Here is a 26,343-nt window from a genome sequence, read left to right as displayed (position 1 = left end):
ATCTTGTCAATTTTCGATGAAACATTTTCATCTCTCTTATTCCCACTTCCTCGGGAACTTGGGTCCTCTGTCCCCCACCCTCCCCCCAAAAAAAGCTTTATGGAGGGTTAGTTTTTTTATATGAATCCATTATCGCAATATCAGGATGTTATCAAAAAGGCTAAACACATATGCATTATTAAATTCTAATTCAAACATTCCATATGAAAACACTGTCAACATGAGGAAAGGGGTAATATAGAGAAAATAGATTACTTAATTTTATACACTGAAGTTATACATCAGAAATGAGATCTAAGAGGCTCATCTGCTACGACAATGTCGAGCAATACAGTTAGATTACTTTGGAATCTGCACTATACTTGGCGAGCCGAAGTATGTTAGTGCTTCCACGACGTCTGATCGAGAACTTAGTCGATCTGTGTTTCCCTAGATAGAATAAGTCTGTGCCAGTTTAAGGTTGGCGTCATCTATAACGAACTTCTGAGAACTGAAAAAAAAATAGTAACCTGGCCTACTGTCAACATCCCTCACAGCTCTGAGCCATAATCACACGAGAGAGAGAGAGAGAGAGAGAGAGAGAGAGAGAGAGAGAGAGAGAGATTATAGGTAGCAACGTGGTCTAAATTTTTAAATAGAACAAAAGTTTCGACCAGAAAGTATTACTGTGCCATAAATTTGCCGATGTAATGGCTATCAAAAACAAAATTTTTCCTTAAAACAGATATTTCTAAGAAGTTTTTAAACGCATTCAAATAAATATGTACAGCTTGGTTTTCATTACTTAAAAATTTGGCCCAGGACTGTCTCGTTTCCTTCTCTGTAGAGAAATTTCTCTCACTCCATCTATTAATTCTGAAAACTTGACTGCTATTTTCTTCTATAATATATATATATATATCTATATATATATACTATATATAATATATATATATATAAAAAAAAATACTATATATATATATATATATGTGTGTGTGTGTAGTGTGTGTGTGTGTTTGTGTGTGGGGAGTGTATTCACGGGGATGGGTACCACACCCCTTCGCGAATACGTTGAACCCAGGAATAGCTGAAACCCCAATAATAACGCTTAAAACTGCCTATTTTGTTAGTTAAAACTCAAGACAAACCCACTAAAAATTTATACCTATTTTTTTGGGGGGGTAGTTTTATAACAAAGTGCGTCTCATGAATGAATTAAAAAAAAAAACCACAGGAATTTGTGTATATTTCTCGTAGAAAAATACCGCGAATACAAAGCGCCTGCACATAGGGGCAAGCGGAGAACTTACTCTTCCTGAAATCCTTGAAAAAATGATATATATATAGATATATATATATATATATATATATATATATATATATATATATATATGTGGTGTGTGTGTGTGTGTGTGTGTGTGGTGTGATGTATGTGATGTATGTATGTATGGATGTAGGGTATGTATGTATGTAGTATGTATGTATTATATAGATATATAGATATACTATATATATATATATATATATGTATACAGTCAGGAGAAGGGTGAAAAGAAGTGAAATGAACCGAGCGCTTTCATGTATTTCTACACCTCATCAGGGTTCAGGTACAAGTGCCAAGAAAACAAATACAGTCACAAGAAGACTTCGTGGCAAGACAAATGATCAAATGATGCTAAAGATCAAACAACGTTAACAACTACCGGACAGTCCTAATACTTATTATAGCATACTTGTTTTAGAATGCCCTTCGTTAAAATCTCATCAATTTTATACAAACCTAGGCTGATATTCAATAACTTATCACAATCTTGTTTAATTATACAGGATTCTATTAAATTTCTTTTCACTAAATCTTTGCAAAACATAATTTCCTTGGAGTCTGTCCAGTTAATACCATGATTACTATTATGTATGTGTACAAATAATGCATTTGACATATTACCAGTTCTTACATTATGTTTGTGTTGTTTTAATCGAACTGCCAATGTCTTTCCACTTTGTCCTACGTAGGTTATATATATATATTATATATTATATATATATATATCTATATATATATAATATATATATATATATATATATATATATATATACATATAGTGTGTGTGTGTGTGTGAGAGTATGTGTATTGTATATCCAGGTACCTTCACGTGAATACTAGGAAATGTTATACATATGTAACACCAGGATTCCACTCTTAAATTTCCCGTTCAGGAGAGGACAACAATATCTTAGAGTTGTCCTTAACACTCTTCCCACCAAAGTGCTGCAGTTCACTCGTAATCCTGTCATCCCCTGCCATATGTCTGATCTATACCTTCCATCATATTCAACTAAATATAGTATTTCACTAAAAATCACATCATCTCTTGATGCATATTTGTTTAACTTTTTCGATGTTCTCCCTATATCATAAAGTTGCTCATAATCTCCCCACCAAAATTAAGCTTTTGTTTAGAAACTATTAATTCATCGCACATTTCAGCTCTTCAACTTTTTAAGTTTCATTTTTACAATATCGGCCAAAGACAGCAGTGTTCTAGAAGGCCCATCAACTGATACAAATCTGGTTTGGTAAAGGTACTTTCTGAACTCCCATCCAGAGAGTCTTTTAAATTGGACTTTCCATTCAACCTAGTTTGAAGTCCACTTACGCTCCACTGAATGATAGCTCTGTTGAATGCATCACACAGTAGACAAATTTGACATTTATGAAAGGTGACACTTTATTCTTATAACTAGCTTTTGTTTTTTGCTCATGCACATTATTTTTTGCATTGGATTTTGTAGCTCTTGATTGTTTTCTGTAATATTTTTTAAGTGTTATTTCTTCAACATAAATTAGTTTTTCATTTATTAAATGAATCCTTTCTCACGAGACTGTTGTCTTTTTCACATATTATGAAGAGGCTTGTAACTGTGTATGTTATGAAGTTATTTTTTTCAAATTTAATGTAGCATGTGTGACAACCTCACTACTGTTAGATGTTACTTATGGTTGCACGTTATACTTTTGTAATCATTAAAAGTAATGGAGCGATTTCACTTCCTATTGTTTTGGCTTATAGTTTTACTTGATTTGTGAACTTTTCTTTTCATGTTGGTTTTCTGTTTTTTCTTGAACTGTATTCTTTCAGTACATTTTTCCTATTGATATATGACAGACTGAAATTTAGTTAGAGTCAACCACTGGGGCCACTTTCCACTTAAAATAATAAACAAAGGGAGTTGGGGTAGTTGGAATGCAAAAACAAGAGATATCTAGGAAATAAAGAGAGATGAAACACAACCATCAAAAGGTGAATCTGGGAGGCTGGACAGCAAGACGAAAGGATGAAAAGTGGATGCAGTTAGGAGCTGAAAGGATGCTGTAAACACCCTTTCGTGTTGCCTACAGTAGATGTGATAGGACTGACGGTACTAACACCCTAAAGGGGCTCTCCTTATGGCTCTGGTCCTTATCTATCCATTCTCTATAATTTTCTAAGCCTCTGGAGCATATCACAATCCCAGCTTCACGAAAAAGTCCAAGGCTTTTGCTTTTTTAATTCAACTTTGTCTGCCAGTTGTCCAACAACAGAAGATATCTACTTCCCTTTATTTAGAATATGACAAATTTTTAATAAAATTATATTTTTCATAGCTAACAAACCTGAGGTCTTAACAATAAGATAAATCTTCTGGCTCCAGCTGAAAACTGTTTAAAAACAATCAAAGATTGTATATGCAAGGTATCTGTGGCATCTGGCATAGAAGTGGTGGGGTGTGGTTACCAACCAGCGTGAACCCTGCGACGCATTTAGTCTTTCTTCCAACCCAGGATTACTAGAAGGGCAGCTAGAGTTTGACAGTCTATGTTAAGACCTCAGATTTGTTAGCTATGAAAAATACAAATTGATTAAAAATATTTCATTTGTTTTTATGAGGAACAAACCTTCAGTCTTCATAATAGGATGCACTCTTACTTGGTGGGGGGCACAGAACCCTGAACCAACTGGAGGTTCATCACACCAGACCACCTTCCCACAAATGAGAGGTCTAAAGAAGGGGGTCTAAGCCTGTGAGAGATTAAATAAATAGGCATCTAAAGCTCAGTCCACTGGTAGTAAATACAATGAGATATGTCCAGATTCATTGCATACATGGAAGATAGAGAACTTCATCTGTTCAAGCAACAAACTATGCCACCACAAGCAGAGTTTGTCACAACTCCTCACTCCCCTTGCTGGAGCAAGTAGTATAGTATGTTACCGAGCAGTAGTATGGAAAACAAAAATAGTGCTGCAACAGTAAGGCTGCTGTACTCACTTGCATCAAGCCTAATCCAGTGTATGATGTCTAATCTTTAACCCACCAGTAGGAATGATGAATGGAAAAAAGTGAAAGAAAGACAAGTCACCTGCAGCCACCACTGGACCCAAGGAAAATATGTCCAAGAACCTATGGTCAACATCCTTCAGGTAAAAGGAAGTGAAAATGGTCTGCCAAAGCCAGGGACCAGCATTCAAAATCCTTTGAACAGACAAGTTCTTCTCAAAGGCCAGAAAGGAAATTATGTCTCTCATGTCATGTGTTCTGGCACGCACAGTATTTGTGACAGAACTTGAAGGTGAGGAGTAGGTTTGTATAATCACCTCACGAAGCCAAAATGAAATGGTATTCTTGGACACTTCCTTCTTGGCTCAGGCAGTGGTAACAAAAATGTCTAAAGACACCGAGGACTTAAGTGGCAAGTTCCTTTTTAGATAGTAACACAGTGCTCTGAGAGGACCAAGCAATAACTTATCGAGGATGGTTGTCAAGAAATTCCTTTCGGAAAAGAATGGAAAATGAGGCAAATCTGTCATAGTAATCAGAGATTTTGAGTCTTGGCCACAAATTCCGGGACAAACTTGAAGGCTACAGACCCCAACCCATGGTGTTCTATGTCATAATCTAGGACACGAAGCTCTCCAACTCTCTTCGAGGAAGAAATGGCCAGGAGGAAAACTGTTTTTAAAACTAGTTCCCTGTCTGACGATCAAAGTAGTGGTTCGAATGGAGCCAAAGTGAAACTACTCAGAACCAGGGTAAGTTTCTACGTAGGAGGTTAGAGTTCTCGAAGTGAACAAGATTGTTCAAAAGCTCTTGAACAACATAAGAGATCTCCCAGCATGTAGTGATATTCATGCTTTTCAGATGTAGAACTAACCCCAAGACAGCCCTGTAGCCTTTGATAGCAGAAACAGAGACGCTTCTTAGCTCTGAGGAAGATCAAAACATCCACTATCCACTGATGATCTCCTGAGGAAGCCGGACATCTAAGTAGCTGCTCTGCGAGGAAAGCCTTTCGCTCGCATGAAATACTGGGTCCCCAGCTAAGAAGAGATGGGACCCTACTAACGTGGTACCCCTCTACATGTTGTTGGCATACAGTTGTGCCAAGGGGGAATTTCTCTTGGAACCACTGACATGAGAGACAGAAGGTCTGGGAACCACTCTGCTTGGGGCCACAAAGGAGCTCCCAGGGTCATCCTGAGATTCCTGGAACCCATCGCTCTGTTCAGGACATGACAGATCAAGCAGAATGGAGGGAAGGTGTACGCCTCTAGATCGTCCCAAGGATACTGATGGGTGTCCCCTGCAACAGCGAACGGATCTGGGACCAACAAACAGTACAGCTCTTGCTTCCTGTTGAAGGACATTGCGAAGAGGCCTGTGAATCTTCCCCATAGGAGAAACAGCCTGTCCGCTATGTCTTGATGCTGAGACCACTCCATACCAAGAACTTGACTCCGACGACTTAGCTTGTTGGCCATCACATTCCTCTTACCTGGAATGTACCTGGCCACAAGTTCCACCGAGCTATCGATCAGCCACTGGTGTATCTCTACTGTCAACGAGTAAAGCTCGTGAGTCACCATCACTCTATTCATGGTGTAATATTTCATCTGTCATTACACTGGCCCAACAGCAGTCACATGGCTATTTCAAGTTAATTCTTTTCCATTTGCTTATATTTTATGAAAATCCCTTCCCAACTTTCTTCATAGTTGAAGTTGGCCTGGAAGAATAAGGCCTTGCAAGATACTATAACAAACAGTCTGGATATTTGAAATGGGGTCTTTGTACCTTGGGATTGACCTTGTGCATAAGAACTCGGTAAATATATGTGAAACTTAAAAATTATCACATTTAAGAGATAATGGATAACACACACTACAATTTTACTTGACCAAATAATTATCAAAGGTTAACAAAAAACAATTTTCTTTTATATTTATTCAAAAATGACTTATAATTATTTCATCAATGTATAATATTTTTCCATATCAAAGGCTAGGTTATTAGATAAAGCTACCAAGGCTTGAAACACCACAAACACAGCAGTGTATGGCTGTGAAGATTCAACACCCCAAAGGATAGCCATATCTACAGCGTCACCCTGCATTGCCTGTTTATCTTGCCAAATTTTCCAAAAAATCAATATATTTTTCTACATTCAACAACTTAAATATTTTGCCATTTTTGAAAACAAGTGTATAAAAAATAAGTTGTATAAAAGCTATCACCTTTATAAAATGTAAACCAGATACCAAAGTTTATAGATATCTATAAACAGCAAGACACACTTTGAAATAAGAATTTTTCTAATAACTTTGATTTGAAGCTCTCCATATAAAATACACAACATATAAGCAAAGTATACCTGTAATAAAGGCTTGTCACATTAACTGCAAAATAATTGTGTATTTTGGTGAACTCTGTATTACTAGTAACTCAAAACAATAAGTATTCGTCAATGTTTTATAACCTACTCACAGTTTGGCATGAATCAATTTGATTTCAAGCACCTTCAAAGGTATAAAAAGAATTTTTAGATTTTTGGGGAACAGATAAATATATCTATCTATTTACATAAAAAAAATATGAAGTCCTTTTCAGACATAACAAACAAGCACATGCAGGAAGACATAAGGAGGACAGAAAAAGATGAAGGCTCTTGCATAGGCACTGGCAGCTTACTTTTATTTAGTTTAAACATAATTTGTTTAAACATAATTTTTGCATTTCTTTTCTGAGGAATTGAAACAATAAAAAAAAAAGCACAAAAGCATCGTTGAATTGGTAGATCCTGGTATCTAAATGTCTTCTTGTCGTTTATATTTAGCTTACCAATAGAGTAAGAAAATAATCTTTTTTTTCCCCTCAGCAATAGCCAAAGGATAATCACAGGTAACTTTATCTATTTATATCAAAAGAAAAAATCTGCTTGACATTCAATTAAAGAATCCACGATAAAAAAGTGACAGGAGACAAACAACCAATCAAATTATCAATGATTATGTCTTTAATCACAGAAGATATTGCAATGCTGAGAAGATTCCCAAAATTAATGACAAAAAAACATTTGTTTCACCCCCCACCCCTCCTACAAATAATACAATATATATATAAGCTATAAACATATCAGATCTATACCAGTGCATCAGATCTTGTAGTAGTATTACCTGTACAACACTAAACAGGGGGCCTATACCTAGATGGTATGAATACAAATTTCAATATTCAAAATAGACTACCCATCAACCAACATATATATACAATCACCATAACAATGCTTGGCCTTACTGTACTCCTGCTGCCCACAGCATCTTTTTTTGTGTAAAAATCTACCTAACTTCTCTCTTTACTAGAAACTGCAAGAAACATAGCTTAGGGCACATATCAGCACAGTTAAGATACTGTGTAATTCTGACTGAAGAAGTAGGCGGCTACTCAAACCTGAAGGACTTTTTGAGTCAGCGCATCGACAGGAATGGAAATACGACTATTCCAACTTGATGATGACAGTATATGAAGTTGTTCTAAAATGTCCTTTGCATGGTCCAGCACCATCTGAGTGGTCCATATCACATTGTTCGTAAGTATATGTATAATGCACATTATTTTTGATTCCTTATATGAAAACTATACAATGACATTAGGAGTTTAAAATCAGTTTTTCCCTAAATTCAATTCTGAGATTATAACAAAAGTTAGTAAATTTATATCTTAATTACATGAAAAGTTTTAAAGTCATTTGCCTAAAATGTGAATGTGTATAAACAATGAGATTCAAAAATAACCAATTCACATAATGGCAGAGAAAAAATATACCAGGAAAATAGGACAAGGAAATAAGGATGGTCTTCAACAGAAGTGTGTAGTGACTCTATGGCATATTATTACAAGTTTTCGAACTGATCCACTCGTCGTTTTGTGTTGCCTTTGCGGATCTCCCTCAAGGTTTTATATTTGTCTCTTCCCTGTCGAACATTTTCCTTGTGAATTTTGTCCATCGTAGTTTCCTTCTCTGTATCTCTTGTACTCTCAAGATCATGTTTCAAAGCCTGAAAAAAAATCATAGGTAATTCTTAAAAATACAATACCATTTCTCTTAGTCTAAACAATAAAAATTACAGCTCATCCCTGAAAATTACTGCAGTGTTCTGATTGCAAGGTGGTCCTTGACATCAATACTCTCCATTCTTCTAAATTCTATGCCTCAAGAGTTGTATATCGCTTTCCTCTCCTTCCCCCAAGCCTGTTTATTGATCGAAGCCTGTACACTTTTATATTTTTTCAGCCCAGATGTCCCGTGGACGCCAACGTTTTTAGACGACCTTCCTTGTTTTCTGTGTTGACCTTCCTTGGGACAGATGCAAATTGCAGAAGATGTGCCTTTTCCTCTGATTCATCATTGCTTGTGTTGAGTATGCTGGTCTGTCTTCCAAGGGGATATTGCCCCTTCAGGTAGAGAGGGCCCAGCTACTTTTTGTTCTTTAGTACAGTGGACCACCCATATTTGCGTTCTCCAGATTCGCGGGCGGAATTCTCTTTGGAACATTTCACCACATTATCCACAGAAAATGCACCTATTCACTGTATTTTTCCATGAGAATATATACAAATTCCTTTTTTTTTTTTTTTTTTCATCATAAAATGCACTTTTTGTGATAAAATTATTTAAAAAACCAGGTATGAACATTTCAAGTGGATTTTTCTTGAGTTTTAACTAACAAAATAGGTTTTAAGCATTTTTATAGTGGCTCCAACTATTCACGTGTGTGTGTGTGTGTGTGTGTTACGCATCCCCCCCTATTCTGTATTTTACTTTTGTTATATTGAAGATATTTTGAAAACATTTGTATTGACATCTTTCATTTCATCTTCTTACACATTTTCTGGGAACTTAGTAATGTTTTAGTCTTTCAGAATTTGTGTTTTTTGGGATGTTTGAAATGTAGTAGTTCGCGTTGCAGACGATTTTTATGCTAAGATTCCGCTGTCTACCATAGAAGTCCATTCCCACACTTCAACATATATTTTAATGGTTTTGAATGATGAAGACTTATTATTACAATGATCAAGAATAAACATGAAAGGAAAGGTCAAATATGTCTATTCATAAAGTAAATCCAATGCCTCTCCAATCTTTCATAATTTTACCAGCTTTGGAATTTAGGAAATTAAGTGTTCCCATCAGGCATATTTCATATACTGTACCGATAGTTACTTGAGGAAGGCAGCTACTGTTGACTGAAGATTGATCACAAGAAGAGCTCTTACCTTTACCATTAACTTGACTGAATATTATATACAGATTAACAATTATCAACAGGTTTGATCAGGTACCCACAGTATCTGACCATTCATATGCACCAACAAACTTGTGTTATGATAACTGAAAAATCTAAATATCAACATGACATACCTTCAATTGGTTCTGAAGTCGTTCGTTGCGTTCAGCAAGTGTCCTCCTCTCCTCAATAGGATCTTCAATAACTTCATCACCAGTATAGAGATCTTTGGAAATATCTCCGTTGGGGATATCGTCATTCTCTTCTGTGTCTTCTTGCTCAGCAACATGATGATGATTAGGTGTAGAAGAAGCTGCTAATAAAGCAGCAGTTGCTTCCTCCTGTTTACGACGGGCTTCTTCCACTTCATTCTGAAAATCACAGTTACAATTAAAATCCTAGTTGTCGACATAAAATTGACTTTCCACTTGGTAACTTTGGGATCTAACTATGAGTTGTTTCTTACTCCTTTCTGAACTTATTTTTTTTTTCCCAGTATATCCCCAATACTAGATGAATTCTGTTGTGTGTTCTACCTATAGTTCCCATAACCTGAATTACACCCCTAGCAACTTTTATTTCCTCAATGAAATGGTAAAATATAGAACAGATAAAAATCAGCACAATAAGAGAAGGAAAAAAAAGTTATCTGGAATTCAACCATTATTAAATTGTTCCTTAATGATTATACAAACTTCCTTCGCATTAATGTATCTTGAAGCACATTTTTCTGCACTACCTCTAACTAAGCATTAGTGCAGTTGTACCTACACTTTAAGACTAAAATATCTTGCAACTAAACATACTTGACCATGCTCAGGTATGCACATGCACCATTCATGGTAAAACAATTTAAACCGATACCAACAAAATTCCAAATCAACAGCTGCCAAAACCCCCACATAACTATTTACCTTCAAATCACTGAATGCCGTAAATTCCAAAGTTTAATTACTAACCTTTTTGTTAATGCATTCATGCTTAGAAATTTGGATTGAACATCACAAAACCTATATATCAGAGCAAACCTATATTTTAAAACTTCCATCAACTATGGTACCACTTTAAAGCTTCTAAAATTACCTTTAAATATATTTTAAAATACAGTCAGTGCATTTAAACTTCATACACTACACTAGTTTACTATTATCCATACATTAAAGTATTGCTGGTGCAAAGTAACTTTCGAAAAAAAAAAAAAAAATTTTTGACATTTCTGACAATTATTAAATTTTTCCCTGATACGGGCTCTTGGTTTTCTCTGCTTTTCTTGCAGGGTCCCTACCTTTCCCAAATAAATTCTGAATTTTCCCTTCATTACAAATATTAACTAAATAAAATCTATACTAAATTTAATAAGTCAGTGATAATTTGGGCATGGCTTTGTCTTTGTAAACATTTACCTATAACTATGGCTCTTGAGTCTGCACATTGCCTAATTTTCACAAATCACATAGATTTAAGCACTCTCCATTAATAAAATATTTAAGTAATACTACTACTACTTTCATCTTAAGTAATAATAATCTCTCCCTTTTCTTTCAAATACTAATCACTCCCAGATATGAGTGGGCTTCACTGCTCCACCCACAATAATTACTCTGTTAAATAACAATCTTTCAGAAATTTTGCCATGCAAAAATTATGAAAATTCAAAAACATCAAAATAAACTCTAATTTCACACAGGATGGGAAAGGAGGGTTGTAAATGGAATCACGATGGCTCATCATCACAAAGAATACGACACATCAATATTTAAGGTTACATCTGTAAATTCATTTGGAACTGAACACTGAGTAAGCCTTAAAACATTTCTTTCAGCTTGTGTCTGCAAACGGTAAGTCTCCTTCTGGACTTAGGACTGTTCCTAATTCCATCCCACTTTAGAAGGTTATTCATGAGTTAAAGGGTGCCTTAAATCAAATTCATAATAAAAAGCAGGCCATCATGTGATCACTCCTGGTTACCTTACCACCTACGCCTACCCGTGGCTGGCCTTTTTTCAGCTGCAGTTTCAGCATCTTAAAGAGATATTTTCATTAATGAAACAAATATATAACAACAAAAACTAAGGATACATTTACCATCTTACATGGTGTTTCCAACATATTTTGCTTCCTAGTATAGGACAAAGATGTACACCTAAGACTACAAAGACTATTTGCATTACATAATGGCAGATGAAGATGATGCATTTTTTCTTCCAATACTAGTCTCAATACTTTAAAAAAGTGCATCAACCCTTAAAATAAATCACAAAGTTGACTGAACACTAATATAAGGTTGCTTCTTTTAACTTCTACAAAATTAACAGGAAAGTTTATCATAAAAACACTCAACTTAAAATTCTACTTCCCCTGGCTAAAAAAAATCTAGTCATACGATTGCACTTAACACAATTCAGTGACATACACCTTCTATTATCTTATCAGCATTTACTATGAAAATTAGTAAACAGACTAAAATCACCAGGCTCAATTCCACAAATAGAAAAAGAATCCATGTCTACCACTAAATTGAAAAACAGCACTTACATATAAATTTTTGAACAACTTACTTAGGCAGCAGCAGACCTTAATGAGTGAAAATTGAAGGCACCTCACCTGAAGTTTTCTAGTTTCTTCGTCCTTCTGACTAACTTCTTCTTGTATTCGGTTAACCTCATCCTGCTTGGCACGGATCTCGTCTTCCAATTTTTGTTTTTCTTCTGCTTCCATCTCCTTTGCTTGTTCTAGACGTACCATCATCTCGTGTAATTCTGTCTGCTTGTGTTCTAACTCTTCCTTAGCAGCCTGTAACTGCTTGAGTTGTTCCTCTAAGCGGCGGATGGTTTCTTGAGCATCTAACAGTTCCTTCTGACGCCTCTCCATCTCCTCCTGCATTGATTTCAATCTTTCCTCATAGTCTTTCTGCTTTCGCTCTGCTTCTTCACGTAGGGCAATTTCACGAGCCAACTTTTCTCTGCATTTATAAAATACAGGCAATGAGAGCCAAACACGGTGCCTTAAAATATTAGCAACAAAAAAACTAGTATACAATTCCACACTTACCTCTTAGAGATCAAACTAATATCCATTATCATATAATTTATCCATAAGAATTACCAGATGATAAGATACTTAAAAAGTAAATGCTGGTACCCAATCTTGTTTTATTCTACTCTCCTTTTCCTATATTATAGTTTATTAATGAATAAATTATCAATTAACATCTAACATAGATCTTATTGTCAATATCTAACAGATTTTGTTGTCAAAGTCGAGGGTGATTAATGTGGAGAATTCTTAGATATATATATATCTCTCTCGAGTATTTGATCAAATTCCTTTTTTCAACATTAGAAAACAAGCTACCTTAAACAGTTTTACAAGAGCAACCCAATTATGGGAAGTAACAGTATTTCAGAAAAAAACGTATTTTCAACATGCAGCAAACAATGTAACATTTTTTACCTCTTCAATAGCAACCTACAATCATTTAAAAGCACTTTGTATATTTATCAAATTAGATTCACTGCTCTCAAGTTCAAAACATATAATAATCTCATTTTTGGAAATTTACTATCTCAATTTCAAACAAATGAGAGAAAATTTAATATCCCTTTGCTATAACTGGATGACATTACCGTTCTTGCTGTTTAGCTAATTTCTCCTCCCTTGCTTGTGCCTTCATTTGTTGAACTTCAATGGTGTCAGGCTTTCTGCGCCTCATGTACAGTTCATGGTTGCCCATGCACAAAGCAAGAATGCGTTTGTTGATACGCAATCGTGGTGCAAAGAAAACAAAATCTGGTGCTTTCTTGTCGATGGGTTTGATAACAAATTTCCTGTCGTTGAAGGAAATGTTTCTAATTTCTGACCAGGGGAAGCCAATCTTTGGAGTGAGCCTGAAATAATTGGTAAATCAATAATTAACAGCTCCAATTATTACATGTGGAAACCAAAATAAGGTAATTCATAACACTGTTCAGTAGAACAAAAATCAACGGTCCAACACTTACAAATCTTCTGATTATAACTCAAACTACTGTACCTCCAATATAAGCAAATGGGCTCATGAAAATAACGTAATCATTAATACTTACTTGTCGTCCTTCTCATAAATATTGAGACCAAGAGCATCAACACCAAGCCAAAGTTCTGTTCCTTTTTTATTCTTAATGTCAAAGTAATTGACACCGTACATTTCCAAATCTTGTGCCAGCTTGAGATATTCCATCATTGCATCCTCTCTGAAATTCAGTACCAATAAAGATAAAACATGCTTTGATCATGACATTAATATATGCAATAAAGATTAAATTATAAAATCAAAATCCCTTGATCATTATGATTAACCTATTGGAACATCCATTATTCACATATAAAATTTAAATACAAAATACATGAAATTTAACTTCAAATCACAATGCACTAACTATATATAAAGAAAACTGTATACTGTGCCATACTTCTAATAATAAACGTATGGCAACATAACCAGTTGAAAAAATTAATGACACCCACCACATTTCAAAAGTTTCCTGCTACTACAGTATTGGCCCTCAGAGCACGGAACTGTACTTTCATCCCAGTCCATTAAACTGTCATGACTACTATTACAGGCAGTTTTTTTGTCTAAAACTACTGGTGTACACAGACTATTCTATGAATAATTCCAGTTTAAGTAATTTCTGCCTTACTGTTTCATTCCCAAAAAAATGGGGCTGCCTACAACTCCATCACTCGTATAAGTTTCAATGAACTTCCTGTTGTACCTTCATGTGTATGGGAAATTCCCTCACCTACTACTTGTAGCCTTGGATCATCTTACGCAGTTCCTTCAGCTGTTATCATACCAGCAGAAGTTACTGCTCCTTATGGTCTAAGAATACTGAAGATACTTATATTTTGTTCACATATTCATTCAAGGAATTCTTGTTCCTATGACCCATTTACATTGTCTAGACATTATCCTTCAGTCAATTAATTGACATCACAAATTCGGGCTCCCAGTAAGTCAAATGACTTACATATCCCTATTCTTCTATGGTCACAAACCTTTTTTCGACAACTCCTCCCCCTGAAAGGAAGAATGTCTACCAGCATTTTATTACAGAGCATAGCTGAAACTCTGTGAAGTTATATTCTTTTGCCTTTAATTTTCTCAATCCATTCTGACACTTTGCTGAAATATTCCAGAAGGAATACCAGTTAATTTCCACTTAGCTTGAATGGTTTTTTGAGAATTATTAGGTCCTGTCACCTGAAAAGGGAAAAGTCTCCAACAAAAACTACTTAGGCCTGCTTTCCCTCAATTACTCTGCCTGACCAGACCCAAGAAGGATAACCCAAACTCTTAATATCAACATTGCACCTGGAAGGACAGGCTTCATCAAAATGATTTCCTACAGGTTGCAAAAGGGCATCAAAGTGGAAGAGACTGTCACAAAATCGGGACAATCCAAATTTTTATAGTTACGAGAAATGTTAAAATTCCAGCATTATAAATGTAAGTCAATCCATTTTATTAACTTCCATTTGAGAGTACTCACAAAGGGATGGGGATGCATCCACCGAGTCAGTTTATTCATGAATGGTAAGTGTTATTCCTCAAGTAAATTAAAGTGTATTGCTCTCCCTCTAACTCAGCACAGAACAATATCATTCATGAATGAGACATAGGCTACAAGGCTACTAGATGCAATGTCCCACATTAAAAGGTAAGTGATGCTGTTCATTTTTTTTTTTTTTTTTGGTGCAAAGTTGTCATTTTTGGACTTGTTCCTGTTCCGTTTGTAGCTGAAGTACTTGCATGAATCTTTGCTCCTCTCACCTAATTCGTGATTCATCATAATTATGACTGTTGAGTCTGTTATGCAACAATTGAAGATTAAGAAGAAAAACAAATACAAAACACACACATCAATCATAATACCCTCCACCCAATCCCCAGTTCCTTACTACCAATAAGACAATGGTGCACATGTGCACCATCACTCAAAAGTACGTGGTTTCTTGGCTATTCTTCCCCCATACATCAATAATACTTCAGAAACGACTTACATTGGTAAATCACCAAAGCAAATAACAGCTAATTATGGTTGTCAGCATTGTCCAAATCATTTTGTTTCTAAGAACTTTTTTTTATCAAAACCTAATTTAAGAAATGAGGAATTGGTACCCATCTGGTACCAAGATTCACAGATCCATTAAATTTTGGTTATCAATTTCTATATCTAACCAACCAACCCAGAAAATAAACACAATTATAACAGCCATAACAGCTTCCATTTAACCAAATCTCAAGACCAATAAATTAGCCATCATTACCTAACGTAAAATTGATCTAATTGTAACTTTAATCTTGGCATAAAAAACTAATACAACATACCTAAGCATGCCCTTGTGCTCATGATACCATGTGATAATTCTTCCTTCCCAATCATCTCGAGTGAGTTTATGTTGATCCATAACACGCTGTGGGAGGAGGCGGTCATTGGAGAGGAACCCTGGTTTGTGGAAATCAGGACTGTGGTCACCATATTTTGCTTGTACTGCATATGATGCCAATAATACAGATGTTTCTGGAGGGCAGTAGATTTCATCGGAAAGGATGGCATTTTTGACTTGCAAATAAAATAAGCGCTGAAAAGGTGGAAAACTCAGTTAGGCAAAATCAGAAAAAAACAGAATGAATGTCCTAATGTAAAATTCCACAAAATTATCATATTTTATTGTTATTAACTGTGCAATGAAATATCAAATTCAAATGATGATGCTGTAGCATATTGAATTCATTCTTACCAAAGTGATATCTTGAATAATTTCTTCTGACACATCTTCTGGGTAGAATTTGGCTCGGAATTTGAACTGTAGAGGCGTTTCCTTCTTTACGTCTTGTGATAACACCTGGTACAGAAAAATTCTTTGGTTACATGACATATTTGACTTTGGCCCAAAACTACAGGAGAGATGTAGTTCAGCCTTGCGTTTCTGTTGCCACCTACCACTTAATTTAAAAAAAATAACATAACAGAAACTCTGTACACATAAAATTTCATAATTTTAGTAGCAGCATAAAACCTATACAAATTGAGTCTCACATACATGGGGGAAAAATTACATCCATCAAGATATAAACATCTCTGGGCATATCAAATACAATACAAAAGTCCCTCCTCTATCAATCCAAAATCACTGAACTGCACTAATTTTCATACTCTCTTTCTGGAATGAAACAGACTGCTATAGTAGAGAAGCTTAGGATAATACAGCTAACTACCATTCTACCAACGTACACTACTGTAACTAAGACACTGTCTTCAGCAGCAAAACAGCTAAAGTTAACCATGACAATGAAGAAACTTTATACACAAACTGGTTATCGAGCTTCAAGAAACATATATATAACTGATAACACTAGTAAAAATACTTTGAAAATTCTGGAATTACAACTTTCTCTAGAATTCAATGATCAAGTACAATTAACTCTAGCGTAATGACAAAGTTGAGAGTTACTATTGCTAGTAGCAGTTTCATATAATAATCAATTTACTTATAATAATGATAAGGTATTTAGGACCAACTGATACCACACATTAGTGAATGATTATTTCATCTATTGACACATTCATTTTACAACTCTGAAATAAAATTGTGTTACTATTATCAACATTTCACCAAAACAGAGAGGAAAAATGACAGAAAATCCAAAGGATGAAAATGAACATCGAAATTACAAACATAAAACGGCCCTTCAACCTATTTCCTAAATTGAACCTAAGTGTAAAAATAAAGGTGGATACATTCAGAATTTATTCAGTTTTGATGAAATCTCAGACAGAATATCACAATACACAACCAGCCATCGGTAAAATTTTACCATTTTTATAGCATCACTAACCCAATTCAGTGGAACAGCACTTATGAAGATCAAACAAAACACCACCAGAGCCAAAACCAACAACCCTTATATGCTATACTGAAGTTTTGAATTAAGGTATACAGTATACTTTATATAATTTCCTATACAATAATACAGAAAACAAAAAATGCAGTTTCTAATAGCATAGAATTTTTGGTTACCTTTAAAAGGAAGTGTGTCAGCAAAGAAAATAAAATCATGAGTGGCATAATTTTAAGGGTATCGGCGGCCTGTAATTTTGGCGATATTGGCTCAAATTCGTGAAAATGAGTTATCGTCATATTTCCATACATCTGGGTGCTGGCCATTGCCACACAAAAGATAATATCGATACGAAGCTTTTTAAATGGTTTAAAGGCCAATTTAAAGGCCACATCCAAGTAGAGAATTAAAGGTCTGGTTAGGGGTGGTTTTACTATTTCATTTTGCATTCATTCTTCAAGTATTTGAGTTTCTTTTCATTGCATTTTGTTTCGTATGCCGTACAATATGTTTTCCTGATAGAGATGGCAACTCTTCCCATGACTGAATAACGGTAGCCACTTGTCTCGAGAGCGAATTCTTGTATTTGTTTTATGCAATCATCCATTTGTTATTTTCAAGCAATTACAATACTTCCTCAGACTTTTGCATCAATTTTGTATTATATATACTACTAACATGCCAAAAAAGAAGTTTAGTAAACGAAGGGAAGCAAGCTCTTGCAATATAAAAACTTATCATGAAGCTAAAAGTATAGACAGAGCTAATGTAGCTTCTCACATGTCGCCACCAACCACGTGTGCTGAAGAGATGCCAAATACTTCCTATTACGAAGCTCCGAGGGAAATCTATTATTCCCTTGCACAAATATATCAAGATGATGATGATGATGGTACCGACGACTTTGTTTTGAAATTATCTGATGATGAGGAGGGGGAGGAGGAAGAGAATGAGCATTTTCAAGATGTAATTGCTGTCCCTGACGTAGCAGGTGATGTCGGTGTTTTATCAGGAGCCAACCTAAGGAGTTTTTTATTGAGAAGTTACATGACTGAAAAAGAAGATCTTCTGAGTGTAAGCGACGATGGAGAAATAGTTTCATTACCCTTGAGAGCTCTAAAAGACGCTTTTAGTTCGACGTATTGTGGGCAGTGTGACAGCAATATAACACTTGAAATTGATAAAAACAGTTTTGATGTTGACTTGAAACTAAAGTGTAAGTGTTTGGTGCCATCTGTTTTTCAATATACCAAAGTGCAAGCTAATGAAAGTGTGAAAACAGAACATGTCGGTGAAATCAACAGCTTCATTATATATCAAAACATGATAAATGGGGGAGGCTTGGCAGCCTTGAATAACACTCGAATTGCCTTAGGTGCCAAACCTTTAGCAAACAGCACTTACGAACGTTATAAAGAGTATATTGAACGGATTGCTGACCAGACCTTCAAGGAATCCATGAAAGAAGTTGATAAAGCAATATTTGAGTATTATGAAAGCATTGGGGTCAAACCAGATGAACATGGTAATTTACCTATCGAGGTAATATATGACGGCACCTGGATGAAAAGGGGACATCAATCCCCTATTGGCATAGGAGTTGTTACCGAGGCTTACACTGGATTTGTTCTTGATGGGGAAGTTTTCAGTAAGATATGTAATTCCTGCAGTACTTTGAATAATAAACTGAAAAAAAATAAACTAACAAAAGAACAATATGATGTAGCTTATGAAAAACATATACAGTCTGGAAAATGCAAAAAGAATTTTGACCAAGCTTCTGGAAATATGGAAGCTGCTGCTGCTCTCGCATTGTGGCAAAGATCACTAGACAGGAAATTCATATATAAAGTATTTGTCGGTGATGGGGATTCAACAGCATATAAAGGAGTATGCAGTTTGAATGAGGGCACTGGTCCTTATGGCAATCCATATCCAGTACTCAAGGAAGAATGCATAAACCACGTTCAGAAGAGGATTGTCTTTCGTCTCATGGCCTTGAGAAAAAAATATGTTTCTAAATATGTAACAAAAACAAACAAAGTTATGTTTAGGAGTGAGCTTGGAGGACTCAATAAATTGAGTGACAGCACGGTGATAAAGATTGGAAAATATTTTGGCATTGCAGTAAGAAACGGAGCTAAAGACCCCACTGACCCTATAGATACCATGAAAAAAAATATAATGGCAATATTTTTACATCTGACTAGTGATGATAAAAATCATGATCATTCTCAGTGTCCCGTTGGCAAAGATAGCTGGAGTTTTTATAATCGTGATTTGGCAATGAATTTATCTCCCAGAAGTCACAAGAAGATGAAAGTAAAACTCCAGCTTACAGAGGAACAAAGATCCCAGTTCGCCAAATATTTGAAGAGCTTTCCTCTGATGATTTACTGCAAAGATGTGCAAAAGGTCGTACTCAAAACCTAAATGAATCATTCAACAGTAAAATATGGGCAGTGTCCAAAGGTGAGACTTCATGGGAAGGATACTGCGACCTTTGCTTTTCATGTTGCTGCAACGGAACATAATATCGGCTATGCGGCAAGTTCATTGCTGCCTATTATGAGAAAAACGACAGGAGAAAGCCTGAAAGGCCTTCAGATGAAAGAGAAGACCAGGAAACGAATGTCTGCTATGCATTCAAGAAAGCAAAAGAAGCAAAGAACATCAAAAGGAGGATATGAAGGAGGGGCTCATTAGCCTTCTAAACACTTGGCAGCGCAAGAGTAGAGTGGCGTTCTACGATAACCCCCCAAAATAATATAAACTATTTTCTTTAAGTGATAAATGTTTTTGTTTTTTTAGAGGGAATAATATATCTTATAAAGAGAAGGAAACAGGCGCCATGTAGGCTTTTCCAAGAAACTTGTTATGCTTCTAAATGCAAAATAAATGGTTAGGAAACTTTAACTGCGTTTTTCTCAAAACATACATTTTCTACATTCAAATTCTAAAAACTCCCTTATTTATGAATGGATTTTAATGATCTAAAAAGCAATTTGAATAAAGATAGTGAGAGAACACATCGGCAAATTCATTTTTCTTTTTTCTCTCAAAAAATTTTTTTTTACTAATAATCTAATACATAATTTTATGGTATTTTTATTTATTATTTTTTTAAAATATTTTTTTAAATAGCACACATCACATATTAGATTTCTGCGTTTGCCGTTTTATTTGATAGGAATTAAACTTTCTGCTATTAATTTTTTCTTTAAATTGAATGATAAATAAGGAAGGAGATACACTTTAAAAAACAAATAAAAAATGCTATGTTTTAAAGAAAAATATTTGTTAAAAAAAGTTTTCATCTAATTCACCTGAAATTTTGTGTGCATCTTCATTCAAACTAGAGGTAACACCTGAGGAAGTTTGAACACCGTCACTCAAAATTAATTCCCGACCCCGCCGATACCCTTAAGTACCTATCTAGATGAAAGAATACTAAAAAGCTCTAAAATCAATATTATATATTAGTACTATAATTTTTAGGAATGAAAATACTGGTTGCAGGTCCTAGGTTTTATTATCCATTAAAGACCTTATACTCACATACGATATTATTGTGGACCTGCAACCATTGTCACCATTTTCGACACAGAAAATTGTGCCCACCAATAAAACTATTCATAAATGACAAAGAACAGAGATTATAAATTGTAATACTAAAGCTTTCAGTTTGACCCCTGGCCAATTTTGTCTGTAACTTCATACATCTTCCACCAGACTCTATTTTGGCAAAAATTAACTTTGCAATTACAGTGATATAATTAATTTAATAAATTAAATAGTTTTTTGTTGTATTTTCCTTATACTAGAGCCACATATAAGATGATGTATGCACAAAGTATTGATAAACAATTTTTCAATTTTCCTAAGCACCCAAATGTTTTTATATTGGCAGAATCTCAATGGTCAAAAACAGGATGACATTTGTCGTCAAAATTTGAAAACCTAACAACTGATGTTCATCGTGGAGATCTGAAGAAAAAGCACCCTGAGTATGTAAGAACCCATGTAGCAAATAACCTAAAACCAGCACAAAATATTCTTTAATTTTCTTTAAGGTTATGTGCAAACAACTCCTAAAATACCATTGAGAAATGATATTTTTATTTTAAGATAAATTTTTAAATATACTTACCTGGCAGTTATATACATAGCTATATTCTCTGACGTCGTGACGTCACGACAGACTTTTCGAAACTCGCGGCAATCGCCCGACCATCGGTCAGGTGATCGTTACCTGTACGCCCTCTAGATAGTTACCTGGAAACCCCATATTTTCTCGCCCTCTAGTCTCTTGAGGGGAGGTGGGTGGGTTTCTAATTGTATATAACTGCCAGGTAAGTATATTTAAAAATTTATCTTAAAATAAAAATATCATTTTTAAATATGTAACTGACCTGGCAGTTATATACATAGCTGATTGACACCTTTGGAGGAGGGTCAGAGACAGCAACATCGTTGTAAGGTAACTACTTGATAGGTAACTAAAGATTCTTACCTGCTAAGGAAGCTGACTTGACGACTACTGCCTCTTTAGTCTGCTCTCCTTAGGAGCTCCAGCTAAGGGATGTGACCTGTGCAGCTGATGAGCTCAAAGGGGTTTGTCGACGGGACGTGACCTCTATGCGACAAAACCACCTATGCCCTTGACATGGGCTAAAACAGGCAAAGACCACCTAACCATCCAATCCTTGCATACAAGAGATTGAAAAGACACACATATACACTAGACTGTTGAAGGTTTCCCCTAACCTTCAACAGACAACCATAAAAATAACATCAAGGGTCTAACATGTAGGATTAGAGGTATCAACTCCCTTCACGCCAACCCACCCGAGCCACCAGTGGCTAACGAACGGTCCACGGAGGGTTCTGCAGTCTTCCATATACCGTTTCTATTTGTTTCAGGTAAAAAGAAGAAAATACGGAGCTGCTCCTCCAGTATGTCGCGTCTAAAATGGCTTTAAGGGACTGATTCTTTCTAAACGCCATTGACGTCGAGACTGCTCGCACTTCATGGGCCTTTACCTTTAAAGCCTTGTAAAGCGTTTCATTGCACTCCGTGTGAGCTTCTTGAATCACACTTCTAATAAAGAAGGCTAAAGCGTTCTTTGACATAGGCCTTTTGGGATCTTTAACGGAACACCATAAGTTGTCAAAAGTCCCTCTAACGTCCTTGTACCTGTGCAGATAACACTGTAATGCTCTTACCGGACAAAGAGTCCTTTCACGTTCCTGACCTGCAAAATCTCCAAGGCTGGGAATCGTAAAAGACCTAGGCCAAGGATTGGAAGGAGTTTCATTCTTGGCTAAGAAACCTAAAGTGGTTGAACAAACCGCTTTAGATCTACTAATTCCTACTCTTTTGTCCATAGCTTGAATCTCGCTTAACTCTCCTTGCAGTAGCGAGAGCGACTAGAAAAAGTGTCTTCCTGGTTAAATTCCTGAACGAGCTCTCCTGGATCGGCTCAAACTTGTCAGACATTAAAAACCTTAGTACTACGTCCAGATTCCATCCTGGTAGTTGTTCAGTCTTTTGTTTCGTAGTATCAAAAGATCTAATTAAGTCGTGAAGATCTTGATTCCTAGACAAGTCCAGTCCTCTATGTCTAAAGACTGACGCCAGCATGCTCCTGTATCCCTTAATTGTAGTAGTGGCTAGACCTACTTTAAGTTTTAAGTGAAGAAGGAAGTCTGCGATCTGGCTCACAGATGTGTTGGACGAGGACACCTTCTTCTCCTTACACCAGTTTCTAAATATCTCCCACTTCGACTGGTAGACGTTGATGGTCGAAGCCCTTCTTGATCTGGCGATAGCTTTAGCTGCCTCTCGCGAAAAGCCTCTAGCTCTAAGGAGCTTTTCGACAGTCGAAAGGCAGTTAGCTGAAGAGCGTGGGTATTCCTGTGATACCGTTTGAAGTGTGGCTGTCTGAGCAGATCTGGAAGCAACGGAAGGGTTCTTGGAACTTCCACTAGCCACTGCAACATCTCTGCGAACCAGTCTCGCGTCGGCCAGTACGGGGCTATCAGGGTCATTCTGCTTCCTTCGGACTGCGCGAACTTCTTTAATACTTTGTGTATCACTTTGAAGGGAGGGAAGGCGTACAGATCCAGTCCTTCCCAGTTCATGAGGAACGCGTCTACTGCTACCGCTTGTGGATCCGGCACCGGTGAGCAGAACGTCTGCATCCTCCTTGTCTTGTTGGTTGCAAACAAGTCTATGGAAGGTTGCCCCCATAACCTCCATAGTAATTCGCATACCTCTAACTTGAGAGTCCATTCTGTTGGCAGGACCTGATTTCTCCGGCTCAAGAGGTCCGCTCTGACATTTAATTCCCCTTGTACAAATCTCGTTTGGAGGACGATATTTCTGTCCTTTGCCCATAGCAACAGATTCTTGGCTGTCTCGTTCAGAGAAAACGAGTGGGTGCCTCCTTGTTTCCTGACATACGCTAGAGCAGTCACGTTGTCCATGCTTATTTCCACTACTTTGCCTGCCACACATTCCTCGAATGCCTGAAGAGCTAGAAAAGCTGCCATCAGCTCTTTCTTGTTGATATGCCAATTTCTTTCGGTTTCGCTCCATCTTCCCGAAATTTCCCTGTTCCCCAGAGTCGCTCCCCAGCCTAGGTCTGATGCGTCTGAGAACAGTATTAGCTGTGGATTCAATTGTTGAAGTGAAACTCCTTCTCCCAGCTTCGCTGGATCCAGCCACCAAATCAAGTCTTTCTTGACCTCTGCTGAAATTGGGAAGGTGTCTGAAAGCCTTTGTTCCTTCCTTTTCCAATTTCTGTTGAGGTAAAATTGTAGAGGTCTGAGATGCAGTCTTCCCAGTGAGACGAACTGTTCGATCGAGGAAATGGTCCCCAAAAGACTCATCCATTCCCTCGCCGAACATTGTTGTCTCCCCAGGAATTCCTGCACCCGATTCAGGCATCGGTCTTGTCTCTCCTGGGAGGGAGAAGCCCGAAAATCCTGAGAGTTCATCAGAACTCCTAAATAAATGATCGAGCGAGAGGGCTCCAGGTGAGACTTTTCCAGGTTCACCACTAGCCCTAGTTCCCGTACTAGGTTCAGGGTTATTTTCATATCCTCCAGACACTGTTTCTTGGAGTTGGCCCTGAGAAGCCAATCGTCCAGATAAAGAGAAATGCGGATCCCCCCTTCGTGTAGCCATTTGGCTACATTCGCCATAATAGCTGTGAATATTTGTGGCGCTGTGCTGAGCCCGAAGCAAAGAGCCCTGAACTGGAATACTCTTCCTTCGAATAAGAACCTGAGGTACTTCCGAGAGCTTGGGTGGATGGGGACATGAAAATAAGCGTCCTGTAAGTCTAATGAGACCATCCAATCTCCCGGTCTCAACGCCGATAGCACTGATTGCGTTGTTTCCATCGTGAATTTCGTCTTCACGACGAAGGCGTTTAGAGCACTGACGTCCAGAACGGGTCTCCATCCTCCCGAGCTCTTGGGTACCAAAACAGTCGATTGTAGAACCCCGGATTCTCTTGGGGTGAAACAGGTTCTATCGCCTTTTTAAGAGCATAAGCTCTACTTGTTCTTTTAACGCGAATCTCTTGCTGCTGTCCTTGTAATTCGCTGTTAAGTCGAGGGGATCTAAAACTATGGGAGGTTTGGCGTAAAAAGGGATCTTGTAGCCCTCCCTTAGTATCTGAAGGGTCCAGTTGTCCGCCCCTCTCTCTCTCCAGGCTTCCCAAAACAAAGAAAGCCTGGCTCCTATTTGTGTCTGAAGGACTGTCTGATCATGGCCTCCTTTTGGAAGGAAGCTTGCCACCTTTTCTGGAGGGCTTTCTAGAACGTTCCCGACGTCCCTCGGGGCTGTTTTTCCTCGAAAAAACTGTTGTGGTTGTTTCTCCTCTCTCGCTCTCTTGGTCGCAAACGAAGAAGGCAAAACCCCACTGGCTGCCTTCGATATTAGGTCCTGTGTGGTCTTCTGAGTCAATGAAGTGGCAATATCTCTAATAATCTCCTGTGGAAAAAGAAATTTCGCAAAGGGGGCAAACAAAAGCTCTGCTCTTTGTACCTGTGTGACCCCTTTAGCTGTAAAGGAGCAGAGAAGGGACCTTTTCTTCACGATTCCTGCCGTGAAAATCGCTGCCACTTCATTAGTTCCGTCACGTAACGCCTTGTCCATACAGACATCACACTCAGAAGGTTAGAAATGTCCGTTGAATCCTTCTCTTCCACTTTCTTGGCAAGAGCACTCAGAGACCAGTCTAGAAAGTTCAGGACCTCAAACACTCTAAACACGCCCTTCAGTAAATGATCGAACTCTTGCATCGACCACATCACCTTCGCTGCTGATAAGGCGTGTCTACGATTGGCATCGACGATACTGGAGAAGTCTGCCTGAGAGGAGGCAGGTACTCCAGGCCCAGAACTTCCCCAGTCTCGTACCAAACGCTGGATTTCGAAGCCAATCTTGCAGGAGGAAAAACGAAAGCAGTTTTGCCTCGCTCCTTTTTCTCTTTCATCCAGTCGTTCATCTTCGCAAGCGCTTTCTTCTTGGCCGAAATGGAAAGAACCATCTTAGTAAAGGCAGTCTTATTCTGGGTTCTTCCACAAAGGAACTGAGACAGGGGAGAACGAGGTGCTGCGGGCTTGAAATCCCTTTCAAAAAGCTCTTGAAACAGAAGCATAAGTGTCTTATAGTCGGAAGGAGGAACTTGTTCTTTCGTCTCCTCTTCCGAAACTACCTCCAACATCTCCGAAGGTCTCTCTCTGTCTCGTTCCGCATCGGATGATGTATTTAAAGCCAAAGCCGGAGCGTCATTGGTCTCGATGCGTTCCTTGGCACCAGAAACCGCCGAGGCGTCATGCTTACGAGCGTCGGCG

The 26,343-nt window shown here is 37.2% G+C and overlaps 1 protein-coding gene across 6 annotated transcripts in view; it reads right to left on the bottom strand.

Annotated features, from left to right (window-relative positions):
• Window positions 1-6,228: 6,228 nt before the first annotated feature.
• Window positions 6,229-26,343, bottom strand: part of LOC135224687 (moesin/ezrin/radixin homolog 1-like) — a 255,569-nt gene continuing 235,454 nt past the window's right edge. For all 6 annotated transcript variants that reach the window (XM_064263982.1, XM_064263951.1, XM_064263960.1 and 3 more), the window contains 7 exons: window positions 16,371-16,475; window positions 15,958-16,211; window positions 13,670-13,816; window positions 13,211-13,471; window positions 12,189-12,546; window positions 9,719-9,955; window positions 6,229-8,354 (listed from right to left, as the gene is read on the bottom strand). In XM_064263982.1, the coding sequence (XP_064120052.1) occupies window positions 8,190-8,354; window positions 9,719-9,955; window positions 12,189-12,546; window positions 13,211-13,471; window positions 13,670-13,816; window positions 15,958-16,211; window positions 16,371-16,475 (1,527 nt within the window). In that variant the 3' untranslated portion in view covers window positions 6,229-8,189. The remainder of the gene's footprint in view (window positions 8,355-9,718; window positions 9,956-12,188; window positions 12,547-13,210; window positions 13,472-13,669; window positions 13,817-15,957; window positions 16,212-16,370; window positions 16,476-26,343) is intronic.

The sequence above is a fragment of the Macrobrachium nipponense genome, chromosome 20, assembly GCF_015104395.2.
Source record: "Macrobrachium nipponense isolate FS-2020 chromosome 20, ASM1510439v2, whole genome shotgun sequence".
Classification (NCBI taxonomy): domain Eukaryota; kingdom Metazoa; phylum Arthropoda; class Malacostraca; order Decapoda; family Palaemonidae; genus Macrobrachium; species Macrobrachium nipponense.
This window is presented reverse-complemented; position numbering and strand designations above follow the sequence as displayed.